At 43.7% G+C, this 22,999-nt stretch overlaps 1 protein-coding gene across 4 annotated transcripts; it reads right to left on the minus strand.

Annotated features, from left to right (window-relative positions):
• Nucleotides 1–981: 981 nt before the first annotated feature.
• Nucleotides 982–20,598, minus strand: sfmbt2 (Scm like with four mbt domains 2). Of its 4 annotated transcripts, XM_068306663.1 has the most exons (21): nt 20,448–20,598; nt 17,638–17,775; nt 16,586–16,680; nt 13,545–13,785; nt 11,570–11,590; nt 7,337–7,425; nt 6,484–6,733; nt 6,308–6,405; nt 6,114–6,215; nt 5,774–6,004; nt 5,486–5,612; nt 5,301–5,414; nt 5,176–5,221; nt 4,968–5,035; nt 3,752–3,891; nt 3,564–3,673; nt 3,082–3,257; nt 2,838–3,007; nt 2,496–2,759; nt 2,281–2,400; nt 982–1,825 (listed from the first exon to the last, which is right to left on the minus strand). In XM_068306663.1, the coding sequence occupies exons 2-21, from the start codon at nt 17,702–17,704 to the stop codon at nt 1,685–1,687; spliced, it is 2,670 nt and encodes an 889-aa protein (XP_068162764.1). In that variant the 5' UTR covers nt 17,705–17,775; nt 20,448–20,598; the 3' UTR covers nt 982–1,684. The 4 variants fall into 4 exon arrangements, with proteins under 4 accessions (XP_068162764.1, XP_068162760.1, XP_068162763.1 ...); XM_068306659.1 differs by lacking the exon at nt 20,448–20,598 and having other exon boundaries at nt 5,176–5,218; nt 17,638–17,937; XM_068306662.1 differs by lacking the exons at nt 11,570–11,590; nt 20,448–20,598 and having other exon boundaries at nt 5,176–5,218; nt 17,638–17,937.
• Between the last annotated feature and the right edge of the window lie 2,401 nt (nt 20,599–22,999).

The following is a 22,999-nucleotide window of genomic DNA, read 5'->3' on the forward strand; positions in this document are numbered from 1 at the left end:
CAACAGGGCGTGCTGATTCAAACCTCGTCCTCCTACCACGTTTAAATAAAGCTTGTACAAATAGTACAAAATTAAGAATTTAGGTCCTAAATTTGACTATTTTAAGCAAAGAATTGCTGATTTTTTTTGGTTACATTTTTCAGATTTTGGATGTAAATGATTTTTTTTCCCTCAATCTATCAAAACAATTACTTTTTTATTAAACAACTTAGACCATTTTTATCGATTTATCAGTTATTTATCTGTGATTTTAACACTTTTCAACCATTTAAGCTCTCTTTCAGCAAATTTTTTTAGCCACTATTTTATTATTATTACATATATTTACAACTTTTCTTGAACCATTCACCTGTTTATGAATCATATCACTTTAAGCCTCATGTTCCATCCGTTTCGTCATCATTCCGGTACAAACTTTGGTGGAAACACTTTTCACACGGATTCCTGCTCAGTTAAATAATTTGGTTGGTATTTGCTTCCGCTGAGCAGCAGGGAGGAATGCGGTTCCTCTTTATCTTTGTTTTTCTGCGAGCCGCAGTCGGCCTGACTTCCTATAAATCACCAGAGAATCTGTTAACCCTTCATCCTCCACAAACACGTCTTCACCGCTGGGAGGGTTCCTGCAAGGCTGCACGGGGGCTGATCCCTTCAGAAACATGGCACACATTCCAAATCTAGTTTATTCTAAGGAATCATTAAAAATAGATTCTTTTTCTACACAATTATCTTATTTTAAAGATGAAATAAAGTACCTCATAGCCACAGCAGCTCCTGATGAAGGTTCTCGTTATTTATGAAGGCAGAGTTTGTAATTTTATTCCATTATATTAAAAAAAATATTTTTTTTACCATTTTATATGATAATCTAATAAGTTTAAGGAACATCGGTGAAAGGAAAGCTTTCTAAGTGACAAAAATGGTCAAAAAAATGGTAAAAAGTCCGGAAAAACGTCCAAACATTCCCGACAAAGACAAACCTGGTTAATGTTTTTTTGACAAATTAAAATATTTATAGAAAAACACAGATAAAAATCAATAGAAATTTATTTTCTCACCTTCTTACAAAAATACCTGCGACATATTTGCATAGATGGACACAAAATAGCTTCCATGATTATTCCATGTGATCGTAGAACGATGAAAGCGGATGCTCAGGATGCTCTGATTCCCTCAATGAACACAAACCGAAGAGGAAATTCAAATAAATACAAACTAGAAATAACTTAAACATCTTTCAGGGGTTGGTTTGGATAATTAATAATGAAAACTAATTATTTTCTCTCCATTCAAACAGGTGGATTACTCCTATAAATTACGGTCGTAATAAATAATCCAAATATATTATTTTTTTTGTTGCGTTAAATATTTTTAGCTTAGAACCAATCATGTGACACAAACAAAAGTCAGGGCTGTTAATTAATAGAACTTAAATTCTAAGACGCTCCTCTATTGAATAAACAGAAATGAAAAGCAGGAAATAAAGAAAAGTCTTCACAGATCATTAAACACATGGAGCGTCTCCCACGTTCCCGACGGCGGCGAAGTTTCTGTCCGTACTGCGTCGCATTTTTACTCCGAAATGATTCTCCTCTCTTTTTCCGAAGCAACACCTTCGAAAAAAATAGATCCCTTCTTCTTTTACGTTTCACGCTGGTTCCCACGACGATCAGTCGCCGCTCGCGGGTCAGTTGGCGTACTGTTTGTAAAAGGCAACTTTGACGCGTTCGATCTGGTGGCACAGTTTGATGGCGGGGCCCAGCTTCAGGTCCATGCACTCCTGGACGGTGGGCAGCGTCAGCAGCAGCAGGGCCTGGCCGTCGATGTCCTGGACAGGGGGAGAGAAGGGTCAAAAATAGGGAATTAGAACCTCGAGAAATGAGATGCTCCACACACGAGTGATTTGAGATACGACTCGTCGCTCTGTACGTGTTTTTATTCGAGATACGAGCGAAAATCCGAGAAACAAAACCACGTGTTGGCGGATGGATACATCAGTGAGACCGGATCTTGTTCTCGTTGGTGGTGTACTCGTGTTTTCCCATGACTTTTACGTTTCTTTTCATTCTTTACCCTTGTTTATGTAACTTATATATAATTTATTACACACAGGTAAATTCTGTGTGTCTATTGGTTGATAAAAAGTTTTTTTTCATAATTTAGGGGTTTTGAGGCTTTTTTACGAGACTGGAACGGGTTGAACTTGTATCTCGAGGTCCTAGTGTTGTATAAATGTGACGGTGCGTTTAAAGGACGCGTGAAAAACGGAGCGTTTTTGTGCACCTGCTCCTGGAAGATGCTGGCCAGGGGAGCGCAGTCGGTGGAGCTGATGAACTGAACGACTTCTTCGACGGTCCACTCCAGAGGGTTCCTGTCCAACACCAGCTGCCCCTCCTCCTCCCCCTGCACAACAAACAAACAAACAAATAAACACTCATGACATCAATTTTTCGGGTTCTGATCGGCTTCATTGATCTCCGATCGCTCTCCGTCTTCACCTGCGTGTCTTGTCCTTTGGCCGTCTGGTACTTGTTGTTCTGGCTGTGGGCCGACAGCGAGCGCGTCGACCTCCTGCGGCCCTCGGGGGCCTCCTGGGCTCCCGTGGCCACGCCCACGCTGAAGGTGCGGCGCCGGGCGGAGGCGCGGCGCGGCCGGCTGCTGGTCGCCTCCACCGAGGAGGCGTCGGTGTGGTCGTCCCGCGGCTCCGAGCTGGTGCCTTCGCTGCCCGACGGCAGAAGCTCCTCCTCCTCCTCTTCGCTATCCTGGAGGAGCAAGGTCAAAGGTGAACCTGAACGTCCAATCACATTACAACGCGTGGAGGAGGGGAGGGGTGATCCCACCTGCGGCGAACCGGCGGGGGTGTAGTCCACGGCGGACGAGCGTCTCTTCTTCTGCACAAAAATGGCTTTCCTCTTCTTCCTCTTGCGCGTCGGTTTGACCACGTCACCCGCCGTCGTCTCCTCGCCTCCCGCCGGCTTGGACAGCTTCCTCTTCTTCACGTAGTAACAAGCTGCGGGAAGCGAAAACGCCGTCAAAGACATCAAACTAACCCTAGCCTTCGCGGCGGTGCGTTCAGGGACTCACTGTATTTGGTTTTGGTCTGGAGGGAGCAGTTTTCGGGGCACTTGTCCGCCACCAGGGCGGGGCTGAAGAGGTTGGGGCAGCACTGCAGCTTCACGCACACCTTACGGCAGAAGTCCGGGATCTGCTCCGCCAGGCGGATGATCCGGATGGTGGAGCGGTAGGTTTTCCCTTTGTACCTGCGGCGCGACAGGAAGTGACATCATCAGCAGGAGACAGGAGGTGTAGACAATCAATCACCAGGACGCGGAGCGACGGAATCAATTTAACCTGATCTTTGGTTCCGAAACGTGATTTTTAGGGTTTTAAACTTCACTTATAGACAAGGAAGAAGAAGAATTATGCAATAATCCCAGATTAGATGGAGAACCGGAGGAACACACTGGACTCATCTGACATTTTCCTTTATCAATCTGAAGAAAAACCCGCCGGTTGACCCACAACTGCCTCCCCTTCCTCCTCCTCCTCCTCCTCCTCCTCCTCACTTGGCTTTGAGGGTCTCCTCCTGACAGTCCCAGCTCTGATCCTGCAGCTCCTGCAGCTCCTTCAGGACTCGCCCGGGCTTGTAGGCGGCGTTAATCAGCATGCTGAGCAGCTGGAGGCGAGAGGAGGTCAAATGAAGAAAGAAACTCTACAATCAGACACAGACACACACACACACACACACACACACCTCTTTGAGGACCAGCGTACACTTCCCGGGCCCGACGGCCTGCGGCAGCTCGGCGATGCGCCCCTTGTTGAGGTACGGCCCCGAGAAGCAGCGGTGGTTGACGAAGATCTTGGAGCAGCAGTAGCGGCCGTTAACGGAGCCTGGGATAGCAGGGGAACAGGAAGTTAGCACCTTTTCGGATGGATTTCACAATAAAAGCATCGTGACTTATTGTATTGTTATTGTGAGCATTCGTCCGTTCGTCCGCCAAATATCTTGGCAACCGTTGCAGATAGAAAGATGAAATAAAAAGCAAATTACTCGGGCGGCAAAGGAGATGAAAATGAGATGATGACCTTGACCTTGAGAAAACTAGGTCAAGGTCAATTTCAACTGTTCTGCAATTTCTTGCATATATCTCAGGAACCGGATAAGATAGAAAGACGAAACGAAAGGCGTTATATTCAGGGAGGTAAGGGGATGAACATTAGATCACAACCTCGACCTTGAAAAACAAGGTCAAGGTTAAATTTTCACTTTTATACCTTTTTTAGGTACACATCTCAGAAACCTGATGAGATATAATCACAAAACAAAAAGCAAAATTTTCAGGGAGCCGGAGGCACAAACATGTGTTTGCCATGTTCCTCTCGCGAGTGTTGTTCTAATTATTTGACAGGAAAAAAATGCTATGCTAAGCTAAACAAAGACAGCAGCCAATCAGAGTCTGTTAATGTTGATATTTGAACGATCCCATCCAAACCCACTGGGATGTTTAGTTCTAATTCCTCATGTTTTATTTGTTTAATCTTCTCTCCAGGTGAACAAAGAGCCAATCCGGGTCTAGACGCCGCCCAGGGTCATGTGACCTCCCCTCCCTCCTGCTCCCCTCCTGCAGGCACCTGGAAGCCGACTGCGGGGGCTGAATGGTAATCAGGTGAGTTGATGAATATGCAGGAGCGAGTGGGCGGCTTTTAAACGGGGGGGGGGGGGGACTCGGAAAAAAGAGGGCAGGGGTCTCCTGGAAACCGGCGCCGCCGCGCATCTATTTATAAAGCTTTATTTACACATTCATGCTTTGGTTCGCAGCGGGGGGAAAAAAAAATCTATTTTAGCTTCGCTCCATCTGTCGGGTTATTTTAGCATCGACTAAAACATGAAGGAGAAGAAAAGAACTTCTGCTCTGACGCCGTTAGCGTCCGTTAGCTCATTGGCATCAATCACCGCGCATGATTACCTGGATCCATGGCGACGGGCTGGCAGTGGCTGATGGGAGTCGCTTCTACCGGCTGGGACGGAGCCAACCTGTAGGAGGAGGAGGCCATCAATAACATCAAACTAATCAATACGGTTATTAATACCATTGATCCAGACAAGTGATCGTTGGTTTAACGGATCAATCATCACACACACACACACACACACACACACACACACACACGTACTGCTTCTCTGGTTGGACCACTGCGATCTTCTTCTGCTTCTGGCCTGCTGGAAAGACAGAATAAAGGTGTCACTAAACGCGTGTGTGTGTGTGTGTGTGTGTGTGTGTGTGTGTGTGTGTACGTACACACAGCTTTGACTGGGGAGGTCAGAGGGTAACCGTTGGCCTCACACCAGCCGACAGGAAAGATGTCGGCCGAGTCGATGTCCACGATGAACTCTGATAGCTGCTTGGCCACACCTGGAGACACACAAGGAGGTGAGACTCACACACAAACACACACACACACACACACACACACACACCTTTACCTTCCAGTCGGAGCCACAGCAGGCGTCCTCTGACCTGTGTGATCTGAGCCACACACACCTCCGCTGGCTGGTGAGGGTTCACCGCCTCCAGCCACATGTCCTTAGCAAAGCCTCTGTTCTGCCATGTCTGGACACACACACACACACACACACACACACACACACATAAACAAACTAAATACAAACAGTTTTATGACTTTACATTTACACACAAACAGGATTAGCAATCGAGACGTAAAAATCATCCTCTTCTAATCCTGACACACACACACACACACACACTCTTACGTCGGGGAAGCAGGTGTCAGGGGCCGCCTCGGCCCCGCTCTGCTTCAGGTAGTCGGCCCAGTCGAAGTCGTGGCCCCCGTAGCCGCGGGGCCGCTCCAGGGCCGCGCCGTTCTTCAGGCACCATTGGACGGGCAGGATCCCGTGGGAGTGGGCGTGGCACACCACCGAGCGGGGGTGGGCGTCGCCGGAGAGGTCGTCCAGCGTCACCTGGAAGAAGACGTCATCGTGGACCTGAAAGGAAAACCACGAGCTTCAACCTCAGTCTGCTGGTGGTTAAAGGAATGCTGGGGGGGCGGAGCCTCTGTCGTATATGGTCGGATTTATTTTTGGCGCGACTCACCTTGCTGACGGAGACGGGGCAGATCTGGAGCCCCTCCCACGGAGAAACCATCTCCAGCTTCATCCCCGTCTTGAAGGAATGCTTGGGCAGGTCCTCCTGGTCCTGAAAGGGTTAAGTGGGGGTTTTAGGGTCAGTAAGCTCCGCCTTCACGCCCACGCGTGTCAGACTTGTAGGTGGGCGGGGTCTCGACTCACCTTGAACACCTCCAGCGGCAGCGGATTCTTCCGTCCGTCGTCTTGAGCGTCTTCCAGGGCCTCCTGCCAGGCGGGGGCGCTGTTCAGCGTCCGGAGCGCTGAGGAGAAACGTTTTCGTTCAGGAAGTCGAGTTTCTTCACGACAAGATTTAAAAATCACTTGACTGCGTGACTCACCTGTGGGCGGTGCTAACGTCAGCTGGTTCTCCACAGCCCAGCCCACTGGGCGGAGCCTGACGTCCAGGTAGAACAGCCAGGTGTCGTGAGCCTGGTGGTCGTCGGAGAGGCCGGCGTAGCGGAGGCGGAGCCTCCCGCCCACGTTGCGGATGACTCTGGCCGGCCAGTAGAGGAAGGGGTCCGAAGGGTCCTGGAGCTCCAAGACGGAACCGTCGACGACCAGGTCCACCGTGTTTTTACCCCGGAGGGGCTGGAAGAGACGCAAAGGTGTTTAAAAACCAGCAAAGTGGACGTTAGCTAGCGCATAGGCTCCTCCCATTCATGTGGGAGGAGTTAGGAGGCTCCATCTGAGGCCAGGCTCATGTCTTCTGGATAAAAGCTGCATCGGCGACCCGTCGGTGGTTTAACCAAAATAAAAAACCCGACTTCGACTTGCGCCAGGGCTCCTTCTCATTTCTCTCCGTCCTCACTTCCTGTCATCTTTCCACTTCCTTTTTCAAGTGAAGGCGAAGAATACCCAGAATGTTGCAACCAGCCGTTTCCCACAAGTCCCAGCGACAAGAGCCCCAAAAGTAGGAGCTCAAAGGCACCAAAATGACAACATCTATTGTACTTGTCGGTGCTTGTTCATCTCCATCTGAGATGATGACCTTGAGAAAACTAGGTCAAGGTCAAATTTCAGCTTTTTTACACTCAAGAACCCGATAAGATCAAAGCTAGTTTTTTGATCTACAGTAGATCAGAGCATTAGCTTTGATCTTTGATCTATGTAAGTAGGTCAGGGTAAAATTTTTAATTCAGGGGTGTCGCGGGATGTTGCAGTCTCTGGTTCTAGTTTGATTTTTGCGCTCACCCCCTCCAGCAGGTTGGCCGGCGCCGTCCTGGACCCGGTCAGGTCCCGCACCAGGAAGTCCGTCCAGTCGCCGTGTTTCTCCTTGATGGCTGCCAACACACAAAAAACAACCAAACTGAGAAACGACGGCACTTCTTGTGACGGCGTGAGTTATTAACAGTGAAGCGTCGTCAGCATACATGAGTCAGAACATGCATGTGCAAACAGAACATCTCTGCTAGAACACAAATGCAGCTCTAACAAGCAGACACTGACGTCATTGTTGAGTAAAAAATGCAGAAGTGAAGTCTTTAATCGGTGGTTTTAATGTTTAAATTCAAGCGTTTTGGTTTCGGTTTCCCTGAAAGAACCTCAGACGCGGTTCGTCGTGTGTCGTTCTCGCCCGCGAACGTCGAGGCTAAGTTGAGATCTACGCCTCAGATCGGATTCGTTTCAGGCAGAAGAAAAGTCACATCTGGCAGCTTTCTGCAGCAGTAAACACAGCAACGGGAAAAACACGGAGCACATTTAAATGTTAATGTGTGGAATAACCGCTGCAAACGAGAGCCGGAATAAAAATGAGTGAGGAAAATAAACGCCAGGTTCTCGGAAGGACCGAGGAATAAAAACCTCCAATCAGAAATCAGAAACTAACACGGAGTACGTTAGCAGAACCAACCAGAAACAAACGTTGGTGTGACGTTACGGGGACGCTGCTAATAACGTTGATACAAATTGGATTCACCTTTATTATTATATTTAGAATAAAACAGTTTTCAAACGTTGGTAGGTGATGTTAGCGTTAGCTCAGAGCTAAAGGCGGGCGTTTCCCGCCCGTTCGGTGGACTGAGCTGCACCTTGACGAAAGGCCGCTGCCTGGAGCTGCGTTAATTAAGGTTAAACATAATTGAGTTTACTTATAGGAACGAAGGAGGAAGTTAATCCCAGTGATGTGACTGAACAGGTTGAATTAACCAGTGGAAGCTAACGCCCTGCTTCACGCTAAAAAAAACGCCAACGTCCACATAACAGGGATTAGCATCGAGCTAACGTTGTACGTTATGAACAGCTGTTTAAAAAAGATGGAAAAGTTCACGACATTGAATATATAAAAATATAAAAATAAGAATGCAAGAATTTAAAGTGAGTTTAGGGTTTTTAGAATCTGTTAAAACTATTTGTTGAGCTGTGATCACAAAAATGTTCTCATCCTTCACCGACACATTCCCAGACAATGACATTAAATTCCTTTATTCTGAAATAGTTCATAAAAATTCTCTTTCTTCTTCCATCCCTTCGTAAACGCTTCTATCGGTTATTAAATGCATCATCAATGACTTCTGATCGCGGATCAATAAATCCTTTATCGGCTCCGGGATCAGATCAACAGCTGTGGAATTTATCCAAAAAATAAATCAGATGTGGAGAGAAGCTTCGTTATTTAACAGCTTTTCCCTTTCCTCACCGCTGCTGGACTTTGGAAAAACACACACACACACACACACACACACACACACACACACACACACACACACACACTCTCGTGTCGATGTGCAGAAATAGATGAACTATTTTTACAGATCCTGCAGATCAGTCGTGAAGCCTCATCCAAACGGTTGTAGCAGAAGCTAAAACACTTTCCTTAACCTCCTTTGCCCTCCCCCCTAACACACCCCCCCCATCCCCCGGTCCCTCCCCCATCTCGCCACTCCGTTCTGCTGCAGCGCCTCTTAGACCAATAATCATCTATTTCTCTCCATTTCCATCCCAAAGGTGAGAGTCTGACTTCCACACAGCAGTCAAAGCATCATTAACCTTCAGGGAGGAGATCCTGACCCCCTCCCACCCTATCTGCCCCCCCCCCTCCCCCCAGGCCCACACAAGTGCTAGCTGGAGTCTCCAAGCAAATACCTGGCATTAAAAAACAAATATGAATTTACATGAGTTGAGGCTGATTTGCATATCCTGGTGGCTCCTCCGCAGAAGCTCCGCCCCCTGGCGGCATGCTCATTTAAATGATCAGTGATGTCACTGGGGAAGGGGAGACCTCAGTGACATCACCGAACAGATTCTAATGCGGCGCACGCACACACACACACACACACACACACACACACACACACACACACAGGCACAGTTACATTTCCTCCAATCACAGCTCAGAGGCGGACTTTAGATGTGTCCCTCTTTAATATAAAATCTACAAACATCTTAATTTAATCTCAGATTACGAGCAGTCAGGTGACGTCAGAAGGGGTTCCTGTTTTAATCTGTTTGTTCTGATCGATGGAACAAATTAAAGTAAACAGAATTAAAGAATCGCCGTCAGGCAGTCGTGGCTCCGAGGTGTGTTTAGTTCAATCATTTTGTTAATATAATTTAAATCGTTTTTATAATTGGATGCTGATTTTCTCATTCAAACCGCCTGCTTGTGACACACAAAGACAAATATTTGCAAAATTTGGCCCTGAATGATTTTTAAAAAAACACACAAGAGGGGCTTCGGGATGATAAACAGGGTCGTTGTCCATATTTGGTCGTTACTTCCTAGTTGAGAATAAAACTCCAGCTCCAAAATAGCAGATTGAAACGTTTTCCCCGTGAATCTGTTGGTTCTGTTGGAGGTATCTCTCACTTCATTTCTACACTCTTTGTTTTCATGGCTGCAGAATTTTAGGAGGAAAAAAACAAAAACTGACTTTGCAATATTTTCTGATGTTAGCAGGAGTGATCTCCAGAAACGTGTAAAGTAGGTGTGGACAGATATTTCAGGTGTTGTGAAAAAAAAAAAAAGTTCATAACAGGAAGTAGATGATTAATTATGGAATATACATGACTCCCTTGAATGCATGGTGTTCTTCTGGCGTTTAATCACAGTTTTTATCTTTCTGGCTTCTTCGGGAGTCACTCCTCCTCCTGTAGTTCACTTTAATCTATAACTTTCATCTATAACCATAATCTATAACCTTAATCTATAACTTTACAACTTTTATCTATAACTTTTATTCTTTTTGGAGTCAAGCAGCAGTTAAACTACCAAACGGTGCGCATGAGTGAATCCATGTTATGATATTCTTGTTCACACATTAACTCTGTGTGTTGATGCTAAACTGGTTTCAAATCAGCCCCAACTGATTGATCGATTGTTGCCGATCCGGTCTGATCAGTGGTGCTATCTAGTGTTACAGGGTGGGGGGCGGAGGGTGGTCCACACCCAAATGACACCAACTCCCTGTTTGTCCCTCAACACAGTCCTATTGTCATGCTGAAACGGACATACACACACACACACACACACACACACACACACACACACACACACACACACACACACACACACACACACAGTTGACGGGTCTGAGTTCATTATGTAGATGTAGAACCTTCCTCTGCTAGATTTCAATTCATTTGATCTGTTTTAACATTTAAATGACAAAAAAAACCATATATAGAATTTCTAAAAATAGATATTTGAAATGTACATTTAAAATAGAAAATGTTAAACAGAACAAATCAACACATAACTTTTAATACTCTACTATTAATTTAATGATGTGCCAAATCCACACGTGCTAAACCACACCCACATCTGTCATAACAATAAGACAGTAATAAAAACATTTTTTGTAAATTATTTTTACTGTTTTTTAATTTAAAAAAAAAAGTAAATTATAAAAAAGTAAATAAAGTAAAGCAAGAAAAAGTAAATTTTTTTAATAAAAAAAAAGTAGTCGATAAAGTTACAAATATTTAAATATAATCGTTTCTTTCACCTCCTTATTAAGAATTTCAAAATAATTCCAAAATCTAAATAAAATTAATGAAGTTTTCATTGTGACGGACACAGCTAAATGTGTGTGTGTGTGTGCGTGTGCGTGTGTGTGTGTGTCCAGTCTGGTGATGCATTGATCTTATCCGCTAACGGTCCGTTGTACACACAGCGGTTTTGCTAACGTCCCTCTGAGACGTCTTTCTGCTGCAGGACGTCTGTTTATCAGAACATCGCGTTATCATGCTAGCACAGCTTGGCACAAACAGCTGTGTGTGTGTGTGTGTGTGTGTCTGTGTGTGTGCACGCTATCGCTCTACACACATTCTGCTAGAAAGGAGTCACATGCAAGAGGAGGCAAGGCTCTGAGGTCACTTCCTATTGGACGCGTGAAAAGCTGAAGAGGAAGGAAGCACATGCAGCTCCGATGCTAACATTAGCCGCTAATTAGCAGGCGAGTTAGGGGCGTGGCTAGAGCTGCTTACCTTTTCTTAGGTAAACGTTATCTGAGAAACAAACAAACAACAAGGAGTAAACAGATGACATCACTCAGAAACACACCGACTCGTTCCACAAATAACCCGATATCTTAAAAGTAATCTGATTACATCAATCTGTGTATTTGATATTTATAGTGTAGGAGATAAAGAAAAAAAACGAGTCACTCGTCGATTTTCTTTTGGTGATTCCAAATCGTTAATCAAATAAGGTGAAAAACTTTTCGTTTTTCCGCGAGGAAACATCGCAATTTCACGATATGTCATAAGCGTGAAACTGCTGAGTCGTGCAGAACAAAGAATACGACGACAGAGAAGTAAATGCCGTTTAAGAAGAAGTTAAAGATGAATGTAAAGATATTAGTGGAAGATAAATGTCTCATTGATGCCAGATGGGAAGTTGATCATGTGACCTGATCAACCAATCAGCTTTGAACTGTACGGTTCGACATGTGTCAGACGTTTTTTTTTGCAGATGATGAGAATTCAACACTTTCAAAGTAAAGTTTCACCAAACAGCAAAAACATATATACAATTTTCAAATACAAACGTTCAAATTTTAGATTCTAAATTCACAGTTTTTCGATGAATTTTCTATTCAGCTGGATATATTTTTGGGTTTTTGGTCATGATTCACGCGTCACATTTGTCGACCTCCGGCAAAAGTTTTTGTCAAAGTCGTGGCACAGCCAGACGAGACGGGGTATTTTATTTTGAAAAGGCTGAGGTGGTCTAGAGGTGGAAATGGTCGACGGTGGCGAAGGTGCAACGCGTCTGTTAGATGGATGGCAGTTGAACCGTCTTTCATTGTAAACCTGTCGTTCCACTCTTTAGAGCATTCATTGAAAAGATTTGTGTGTGTGTGTGTGTGTGTGTGTGTGTGTGTGTGTGTTTGTGTGTCGAGCTCAAACTGACACAATAAAGAAAAGCACTGAACCTTTAGCATCAGATTAAATGTAAGAATAACTCATCTTAATTTTGTTATTTGGGCATCGCCGGGGGGAGGGGCTTATTTTCACATTTGCATATGATAAAAGACAAACACGACTAAAACTCAAAGAGCCTTCCAGCAGGTTGTCACGCCGGCAGAACACGTATTCAGTCACGTTAATGATTCGCACTCGAAAAATTTACCTAAAAGGGTTCCAAAAAAGTCTCCCTGAATAGTCAATATAATAATTTTTAAAAAAAACTTGTGAAACCAATTTTATCTGTGTTTAACAAATAAGTTCCTGAATTACTGCAAGAACTGATTTGAAAAATGTAAATTGGGAAAAATGGGAAAGAAAAAAATGGGAGGAACCAAATACTAGAAATATAAATCATAAGATAGAATCAAAGACATAAAAGGAATACAGTAAAGAATTTTAATTTCACTACTAGATTTGAATTTACCCCTCAATCTTTGTATTTTTTCACATCCTATACTGGAGAAACAAACAAAAAACAATGAAAGACAAAAAAAAGGACAAATTTACCTGATTTAAAGTAAAAATATCAGACAAGGCATTAAAAAAATCTTGAAATGTTTGTCTGATTGGTGAAAAGAACAAAAAAGAAACTTGATAATTTTTATTTCTTAAATATTTTTCCCCCAAATTTAACAAATAATTTGTCAACATCTAGTCAACAAGTCACGTTTGCTTTTCAACTCAATCAAATATTTATTTAACCTATAAAATATTTTTTTCCTTCATTTGAACTGTTTAGAGAAATGCTATCAGCTGTTAGCCCATGTAGCTATCTTAGCCTGACCTTTAGCTTTGCGGTTTTCTTTGCTAAATACTTTAAACATTTTTGTTTATTTAACTTATTCATTTTGTTTTTGTAGGATCGACCAGATCGCCGCTCGAAAACCTTTTCCCGCCGAAACCGGAGCGATGAAATCACGACGTTGTTGCGCCGGATTAACCATCGTTAAGGTAATCAGTTACTCCCCTCACCCGTGTGACCCCGCCCTACCTTCGGGGGGCATCAGCGTCTTGTTGTTCTGGGCGCACCAGCCCACTGGGTGCAGGTCGGCCGTCATCACGTCGCACCAGAAGTCGGCCCTGCGGTCGTCGCCGTAGCCGCTGAAGCGCAGCAGCAGCAGCTGGCCGCAGGTGGTGATGATGGTCGCCACCCAGTAGGAGTCCGGGCTGCTCTTATTGGCCACCTCCAGCTTCATGCCGGGCTGGAAGCTGCTCTGCAGGCTGATCTCAACCTGACAGGAAGTAGATCCCAAATTAAGAATTAATTCATATAAACGCAGATTAAATCTCTGGAAATGATGGAGAAAGTAGAATGTAGATGTTTGAAAGGGTTAATAGACTTCATATAATCAATAATATGACAAAAAGTGGTGATAATGGTGTGACCTCAGGTTCTTTTGGTTCCCGTATTTATACTCTCAGAGACGGACGTAAAGAAAAAGTTTTAGAGATCCGGCTTGTAAGAACAGCTGTTTACAGATTCGTGCTGATGATGTCATCGGCGGTAACTCGCCCCGAGGCGCAGATTTAATTTTAATAACAGAAAACACAACGAGGGCAGAACGCAAAGAAAACACTGCAGTGATGAGGCTTCATCAAGAAAAGCTGTTTGTTAAACCAGTTCTTTACGAGTGGATGTCCTAGTTACAAACATTCATTTAAAAAATTACGTTTTCGTGATATAATGTAGAAAGAAATCCTCACTTTAATCTAAAATATGGTAAGAAAAATGTAACAAAATACCAAAAAGCAATTTTTTCAGTAAATATGTGTGTTTAAAGGTTATTTCTTTGTGTTTTTAATGGTTTGTAAACAAAACATTTTAATATACGAGGGGGAAAAAATTAAAAAACAAATTTAAAAAATATGGAAATGAGCCTCTCCATTGTATTAGAATTAGATTTATAACTTAAAAAAACAACAAAGAATTCACCTCTATTAAAGGGAGTTAAGCTTTAACAAAAATAGTAAAACTATCCTGAAAACTTTTCGACAGACGTCCTGATGCGTTTGTGCTCCAGACGGATCAGAGACAGAATCATTATTACCGTTATGAGCCTGTAAACGCTGATGAAGACGAGGCTTCCTGCGGTCGCCGCTCATTAGCGCGGGATCGGGGCGGCGAACAGCTTGTGACTTATTATAACCCAACGCACCTTCATTAAATCATCTACCTCTGAAAAGGATTCTACAGGTTTAATAAACAGCTAAGCGTTCCATTCAGCTAAGATTGAACGCTATGGTCGCTTGGTTTGCTAACGCGCACACGAGATGATTTTACTGCTTTAACCTCACAACATTTAATCTTTTCCCTCACCCTGATTTACACTCCTGTTAGCTTCACGTAAATGAAATACGATTGGATAATTATTCAAAAATGGGTCAACTCTCCCATTGGCTCCCATCTGTGTCCGAATTAATTGATAGTAAAAATCATAGTACTTCTAAAAATTATAACATAAAAATAAATAAATAAAATAAAATAAATTTAATTAATTTTCATAAGATAAAATTAAATTAAAAACATTTAATAATACTTTCATTAAAGATACGTGATTAGCATTAGCCTCAAGCTAAACACTCTCAGCTTGTCCATCTGTAGAGCGATGAATCTGTTGGACAGCGAATGCACAGAGTACAGTAATGTGTTTCCAGCGTGTCGGTGGCGGCGATGGGGTCCTTGAGGGCCGACAGGATGTTCAGACTCGACACGCAACATCTTAGAAATAAACACAATACGACCGACCCCGTGACATCCTGCCACAACAATGCAAACGTGCTGCATCACTCTGTGGGGTTACGTAAGAGAGCCAAAGGGCTGCAATGTGTGTGTGTGTGTGTGTGTGTGTGTGTGTGTGTGTGTGTGTGTGTGTGCAAACCCATGAGAAATCACTGTTACAATTTGTGCTGGCAGAGGGAGGAGGAGGAGGAGGATGAGGAGGATGGAGGAAGAGATGAAGGCTCCACTTCACTGAATCACGTTCTTCTCTTCTCCGCTTCCTGGTGACTCCGCCCACTTAGCTTCCCCTGATTGGCTCTCGCTCCGTTCCGTTGCGTGTCAAACTCATACAGTTTAAGTGATGTCAGGAAGCGTGACGCGGCGCCTCACCTGGGCAGACGCCAGGGGCGGGGCCTAATTCTTTGGGTTGGGATGAGGTTTTTTTTAGAGCCTGAACTCTCAGCCAATCAACTTTCCCTTTATATTTCCACTTCCTGTCTCTCCCCCGTTTCATTGGCGATGAGCACGTCGATCACAAACTGGCTTCTGGTTGCTTTGAAAAATCTGATGAGTCATATTTCTGCTGAAGCGGCGCCGCTTCCTGCTTCAGATTCCTCAGACGATCGTCATCCAACACCTTTGTTTGATTCTGTTAACTCCACTGATGATTCATGAAGACGCTGAGATTACAGTGAAGATTTAATCCCGGACTCAACCCTTCTGTTCGTTCCATCCTTTAGTCTAAGATTAAAAAATACCTCAATAATAAGAACATCTCCGTAGACATCCTATAATAATCGATCACACCGGGTCGAAGTTCGGAGTGTTTTTTTTACTGCTGATGTGTCCCAAAAGAAAAACCTCGCACTTTTCTGCAAAAATAGCTTCATGCTGTTGCCACGGAAACGCAAAAGACCTAGCAAAGAGAGGAAGGAAGCGTGGGGTCCATGTTCATGCAGAGTTTGATAACTTTATGAGACCAGCCAATCACAGAGCTCAATTTGGGAGCCATTTATTCCCTTTTTTCACCTTATTTGAGAGAATAATTCCCTAAAAGCGACAAAAAAATGACTGAATAATCATCTTTTGTGCCCCATAATTACTCTCAGTGTGCGACAACTTGTGCGTCACCGCCTGACAAAGGCGATGGAACCCGTCTATTTCCTGGCATTGGCGCTGTGACGCGGCGCCGCCTCCCTCCATTAAGTAGTTAAGGGCTTTATGTGTGTGCTACTTATCTATGAGGCTGTGTTTACGGGATTAAACTGAGGTGGAGATCATCATCATCATCATCATCATCAGCTGTGACTCACGTGTCTGAAGGTGGTGTGGGGGGCGGCGCCGGCCCCCGTCTCCTCCATGTACTCCTCCCAGTTAAACTCCGCCTCCTCGCCCATGGAATCTGCATCTGGACAATCAAAAACCCGACCGGTCCGGTTTATTGGATGCTAATGAAATTAACACGCGGCCTATGAATACGCCAAAACACAACAGGAAGTGATCGGAAGTATTTTTGTTAGCTTAGCGTGTAGCCAGTCATTTTATGTGATGCTACTGAAGCTTCTCCGCTTAGCGAAAGATGCTAAATTTGTCTGCCGAACTTGTTTGGACTAGGCTCCACCCCCCCAGGAAGTTTAGTAATTTTAATGACACCAAAAAATAAATAAATGGATAGATAAATAAACAAATAAATAAAAACACTCTTAGAAGGCAGAAATGGAAAATCCTGAATCCAAGAACAAAAATTTTGCTGAATTTTTGCAGAAAGAAGTCAAAGTCGTAACTAATGGCAACGACATCAACCAGTGACATCATTGTGTTTGTTTGTATAAATCTCTTAATTAAATATACAGAATTACCCGAACACTTTTCACTAGACATGACCATACTTGGGCAAGAAGGCGGAGCTAGGGAGGAAGCACGTGCTACCCTTCACTAGGGTTTTTTCCACTAATTTAAAAATAAACTCATTTCGTGTTAAAGGAGAGTAAAAACTACAGATTGAGACCATAAACCGCTCAGAAAACAATTTTCTGACTTCATAAAACAAACAAGAAATAAACACATTTTCTCATAAGCTTCTTTTTGAAACCAGTGGAGTCGCCTCCTGCTGGTCGTGTGACAGACTGCAGGTTGATGCGCCGCCTTTTTCCCCCCTCTAAAACAAAAGAAATACAGCATTTCACCTGATTTTAATTTGTTGACGCGGATCGGCGCTCCGGCCACAAGATAATCTCATCGTAAAATAAGTCAAAGGCGGTTTTTCCTGAACGCTGCTATTATTAGCAGCAGAAGAATTCCTGCTATGCGCTTCCAGTGTTCATGCCGCACGACTGATCTTTAAATATGGCCACGCCCTCCTCACCTGTGTTCACCTCCTCTTCTCTCCCGTTGGTCGGGAAGCGTGACTTCACTGCGGAGGGCGACTGCATCCTGGTGACCTTTGACCTGGGGTGCGCCGCCTCTTTTTCACTGCATCTCCTTTTGTTTTCTTTGTTTATCCCTGGATGGAGGAAATAAACAGACGACATGAAATGGAAAGAAGGAAACAGGAAGTAATTCCAGTTTCTTCACAATAAAACTCAACAACGGTCAGATGAAAATAATCCGACAACCGAAGGATCCTTAAACACAACGTCCTCCCGAGTGTATTTGCAGGACTTTGAGTGTGTGTGTGTGTGTGTGTGTGTCCACCACACAGACCCTGCAAACATTCATTGCGTAAACAACAAGCTGAGCTAATTTGGCTCACATGACGTCCTCCGCCGCCCCTCTCCCCTCTCAGCCAATCAGAGACCTCGCCTTCCAGCCTCTCGGTCTCCAGCAGCATCGACGCATCGCCCCACCCTCCCCAAAAAAAAACAAAACAAAAAAAACAACCCCTGTGGTTTTCCTGTGAAAACTCTCCAGTTTCTGCTGTAAAGCTGAGATTTTAAAGTCAATCAACAATCAATAAATCGATAAACTTGACGTGACGCTAAAATGAGTTGTTTTTTGCTTCATTAATCTGGGATTACGTTCAAGATTTGGCACTTCTGACCCAAAGCCTAGAGCAGAAAAAGGATTTTTCTGCGATTTTTCAAACTGGATCTGCAGGAACTTTTTTTTCTTCTACCGTCAAAGGTTTTTGAGAACGGAAAAAAAACAGGAAATGTGTCGTCGTCTGAATTCTTTAGAAGTGCGTCGCTAGTTTCCTCAGAAATCCACCCTCTGGATGACATCTGATTCAGATTTAATCCCAGTCCCACCGGTCCGCAAAGAGGTTCCATCCCTCCATCAGAGGGAGGAAGAGCTTCTTCCATTGTGTAAAAATAATTTGCTGGGATTGGATTCTAGAGAAGTGAGATTAACGCGAGGGAAACTTTTTTAGTGTGGACGAGGTTACCCAGATTGTGCACTGGGAAAGGGGATTAGATTTAATCTGAGACACGGGATGCCTCAGATTTTTATTGATTAGCCCCCAGAGGAGCGCCGTTCATCCACATGTTGTCCCTTGCCTCAGATTAAAGGAGGGATTGAGCAGATTACCAATTGCGTGGCATTTTGTTACATTAGGTTCTCCTGTTTTAGACCCATCCAAAAGTTGAGTCACACACACACACACACACACACACACACACACACACACACAAACAGCCCATGGAGGAAACTCCCTGTTTTCATGGCAACAACCCCCCCCCCCCACCCCAACCTGGAGGCTGCAACCATCAGATTAGACGTTTAAATAACAATAGAAACTCCTGATTGGATCATCCCAATCAGGTGACCTCCTCCCCTGATCATCTCTGTGTCAACTTGATTGCCTTATCAATTACAGCTAAATGATGAACTCCTATCGATCCCCCCCTTTACCCCCACACCCCAATCCCCGCAGCTCAGTGGGAAAAAAAAAAGTATAGAAATGCCTGATTTATTCATTGCGCTTGAACGCAACGCGCGGTTTTTATTGTTTCTGCACATTTTTAATCTAAAAAAAACCGCAGCGCAAGAGAAAAAAATTAGACAGAGGCGCGATTTAAAGCAATTATCGTATTAATCGGGGCGGAACCGCGATTAATTGAGGGAAAAACGTGAAATCATCAACATATTCGCGTCCGATCGGAAGGAGAAAAAAAAAGGATTTAAAACGAACCTGACGTCGGGTTTTTTGTCCCGATGAGGCGTTAAAATCAAACCGACGATCCCAAAACGCGTGTGCGTCTTTTTTTTTTTTTTTTGTGGATCAAAGTGAAAGAGGAAACGCACACATGAGGAAGATGAGGCTGAAGGGGTGTAGCCGTGTACAAAAAAAAAAAAAACCCACTCCGTGTACTTTGCACACTCAAAAACTGCAGCGGAAAAAAACTCACCAGGAATCACCGAATGCGCACTTTGGATTTAATTGATTAAACCTCGTTTGTTTCCACCCAAAGAAACCGAACCGGACGCGTTATCTGCCGCCGTTTTATTTTTTCCTCGTTCAAAGATTTTAAGGGACAGTTTCCCACCTCCTCCTCCCCCCACACACACACTCACGCACACACACACACACACACACACCACCTCCCCTCCTCCGTGAAACACCGCCATGTTGAAAATGCTTTGACATTTTGGCAGTGTCCGGTATTTTCCGATGGTTTTTACGCACCCGAAAAAATCCCAAAATGACTCATTTGTGGGCGATTTGTGTGACGTTCGCGTGTAAAAAAAAAAAACCAAACCGAAAACTTGGCGTTAAAAAATAAATTTACGTCGAAATTCGTGCGTAAAAACCTCTCGGAATAACGTTTCCAGCTCGAGTTTACGCGTTTTTGTTTTTTTAAATTAACATTTATTCACACATCAGTTCAGGAACGCATGTCGAGGAACAAACAACCGAGTTAAACGTTTTTACCGCGAGTGGCTCGAGACAACGTCCTCTCCTCTCCCCTCGCGCCGGTTGTTAATAACAGCAGCGCGTGAGAAACACTTTGAACAACTTGGGCTCGCGACAGAAAGCTCGCGACTCCCTCACTGGTTTCTACAGAAACCGCCTCGAGACCACTTCTGGATTTTTTTTTTATTTAAAAAAAAAAAAAATTTCACGCAAAGAGGAGAAAAACAAAAACTGTCGTCGACATAACGAAAATAACAAGAAAAAAAAATGAAGCGAAAGCGGAAATCCTCGCGGGACGCGCGAGCCTTCACCTGTCTTACCTGTCCAAGTTTTTTTTCCCTCTGGTCGCCTCTCCGTCTCGAGACCCCCTTCCGTTTTTTTTCCCCCCTTCCTCGCTCGCGGGAGCTCGAGCTCAGCTACGCGAACGACGTCGTTCAGCTGCTGCCCCTGTTCCAATATGGCATCTCCCGTCTGCGCATGTGCAGAAACATTACAGATATTTTTCAAGCCAACTCCTTCATAACCGTCCAGGAGCAAAGAAAGTACGTCTGCTGTTTTTTTTTATCATTAGAAATTCCTATAACTTTAAACACATCACGACTGGAAACGGGTTTACGCAGCGAAATCCTATTTTTTTTTAAGCAAATAAAAGCATATTCTGGTGTAATTACGCATATATAGGAGTTATAAATACATTTTTAATCGCTTTTGTACGTTAAATGTGATCAAACATAAATTGATCAAGTTTAGAGGCGAAACGAAATATGCTTACCACATGAAAGGTGACTAAACCGTTTCCAAACGTCCCAGCTTTGAAAAGAGAGTTGAGTAATGAAATAAAACCTGGTTTTATTCCTGTAAGGATGATAATTTTGTTGAAGATTAATCTTGGTTATTTTTCTTTGACGCCAAAGTAAAACAAAGCTAAATTTGCTGAAATAAAGGTGAGCAGAAACAAACCACAACAGGCTTTGATCGCTGATCTAAATCAGAAAATACCCACGTTTGTTTGTCGTGTCGACGTCATCGTGAGAAACAAGATGAAAGGTCGAAATCTTCTGCTCAACACTTGGCTTTTTTCCCTTTGTTTGTTTGGGGATGACTTTCCTCCACAGAGCTGTTGAGTAATGGAGATTTTTTTTTTTTTTTGTTTCTTAAGAGCCGTCATCTCTTATCAAAGTCAACAGTATCCTCTAGTGGTTGGAGGGCATTTTTCCACTTCTGATCGGCGCATTTTTCCATTAAAAACACGTTTATAAACAGACATCAAGACGCGTAAAGGAGTTCCAATCACAGAACCAGAATACCCCCCCACTCCCGCGGGTGGCGCAAGGGTTTTACCCCGGATTAGACTTTCAGGGGGGATTTTTTTTTTTTGACTAGAGAAATGGAAACCTACGTGACCAACGAGAGGTTTCAGTAAACCTAAACCAGGTCAGCGTGTCGCCTGGATTCACCCCTGACATTAGAGGAACTATTTAAACCCAACAGCGCGGATTGTTCCATTGCGCGGCGGCTTTTCACGGGATTGCTCTGGGGGGAAAAAAACCCCCAAACAAACACCGAATTCCCGGATTTCAGCCCGAATCGGGTCATACGGTCGTCATGTATGTGCTCAGTCATCGTGCCTCATCACATGTTGGCCTTCATTATGTTTATTCTGCTCGTTTCATGTGACCTGGTTCAATATGTGGACTCGTGGGGAGAAATTATTTACGCTTGTTAATATGTGGAGAAGCAATAAAATGCATCTTTTAGATATAGATAAATATAGATTTAAACGCATGTTTTGATTATCAAGAAGATATTCCTGATTGAAATGTGTTTTTGTCACTTTTTACTGTCGGTCGGGGCCTGACAGTCCAAAAACTGGGATTGGAGACTTAAATTAATAGTAATGTCCATCATATTTTATTTAAAATAGTTAATATTATTTTTGTGGTGTTTTTTTTTTTTAGTTTTCCACGTGTTTTAGTCTTTTATTGTGAAATGCTGTTCCTGATTCTTCAATGGAAACCGCTCCCCCGGGGCGCGCGGGACAGAAACGGTTCAAACATAAACAAAAATCGCTGTTTATGTTTACAATTTTACAAAATAAATGTCCGCAACGAGGCGCGGGGAGTGTTTTATTTTGAAACCTGGATGCGGCGGGATGCCTTCAGGGTCACGAGACACCGGAGGGCTCGTGAGGAGAGGCGAGGAGGCGCTCGTGCCAAAGTGGTGCCGCTATAGGAACAGATGGTCGGAGCGCGCGCCGCGTCCCGGTAATCTGCCAGAGAAGAGGCTTTTCCAAGCGCGCGGGAGGCAGGATTAAACCCATACATGCACGCGCATGGGGCGCGTGCACGCACACAAGCGCTACCACGGCTGTAACCGTTTTGTGATTTAGCAATAAAGTTTTGTGGTTTTGGATGCAGGTGGAACCGCAGCATCACCTCAGGCTCAAATGAAAACAAGTTTTTAAAAAAATAATCATTTTTAAATACATTTATTTAAGTTAAAAATTATCTAATGAATCGTTTTTGAAAGTCTCCACATTTTTATTAATTTATTTATTTACTTGTACAGACTTTAAAACCCATAAAAAACAAACAACTTTTAACTTTTTTTGACAGGCGGAAAACTCCGATCGGAACCAGAATCTGTCTCTATGTTTGGTTGAGAGGAAGATGAGGGAGGAAGAGCGGAAAAGTAGGAGGTGGCTATAAATAATGGGGAAAAAAACACATTTGGAGATATTTCAAAGCGAGACGGTCACGTTTGAAGTCATTTTACTAATTCACTTCTTTTGGATCATCCTCATTTTAATTAGGAACAAACTAAATGAAACCGGATTTAAATTATCCATGAGATTATTTGACTTTTTTATTGT

Source organism: Antennarius striatus, chromosome 22 (assembly GCF_040054535.1).
Source record: "Antennarius striatus isolate MH-2024 chromosome 22, ASM4005453v1, whole genome shotgun sequence".
NCBI lineage: Eukaryota > Metazoa > Chordata > Actinopteri > Lophiiformes > Antennariidae > Antennarius > Antennarius striatus.

Bases quoted from the DNA above. Each gene is read 5' to 3' on its own strand.
- sfmbt2 (XM_068306659.1), bottom strand. From the start codon at position 17,803: ATGTCGTCTGTTTATTTCCTCCATCCAGGGATAAACAAAGAAAACAAA. The intron at 6,734-7,336 runs GTGAGCGCAAAA...CGTCTCTTCCAG, and splicing joins CGGCCAACCTGCTGGAGGGG to CCCCTCCGGGGTAAAAACAC. The intron at 5,036-5,175 runs GTACGTGTGTGT...CTCCTCCTACAG, and splicing joins GTGGTCCAACCAGAGAAGCA to GTTGGCTCCGTCCCAGCCGG.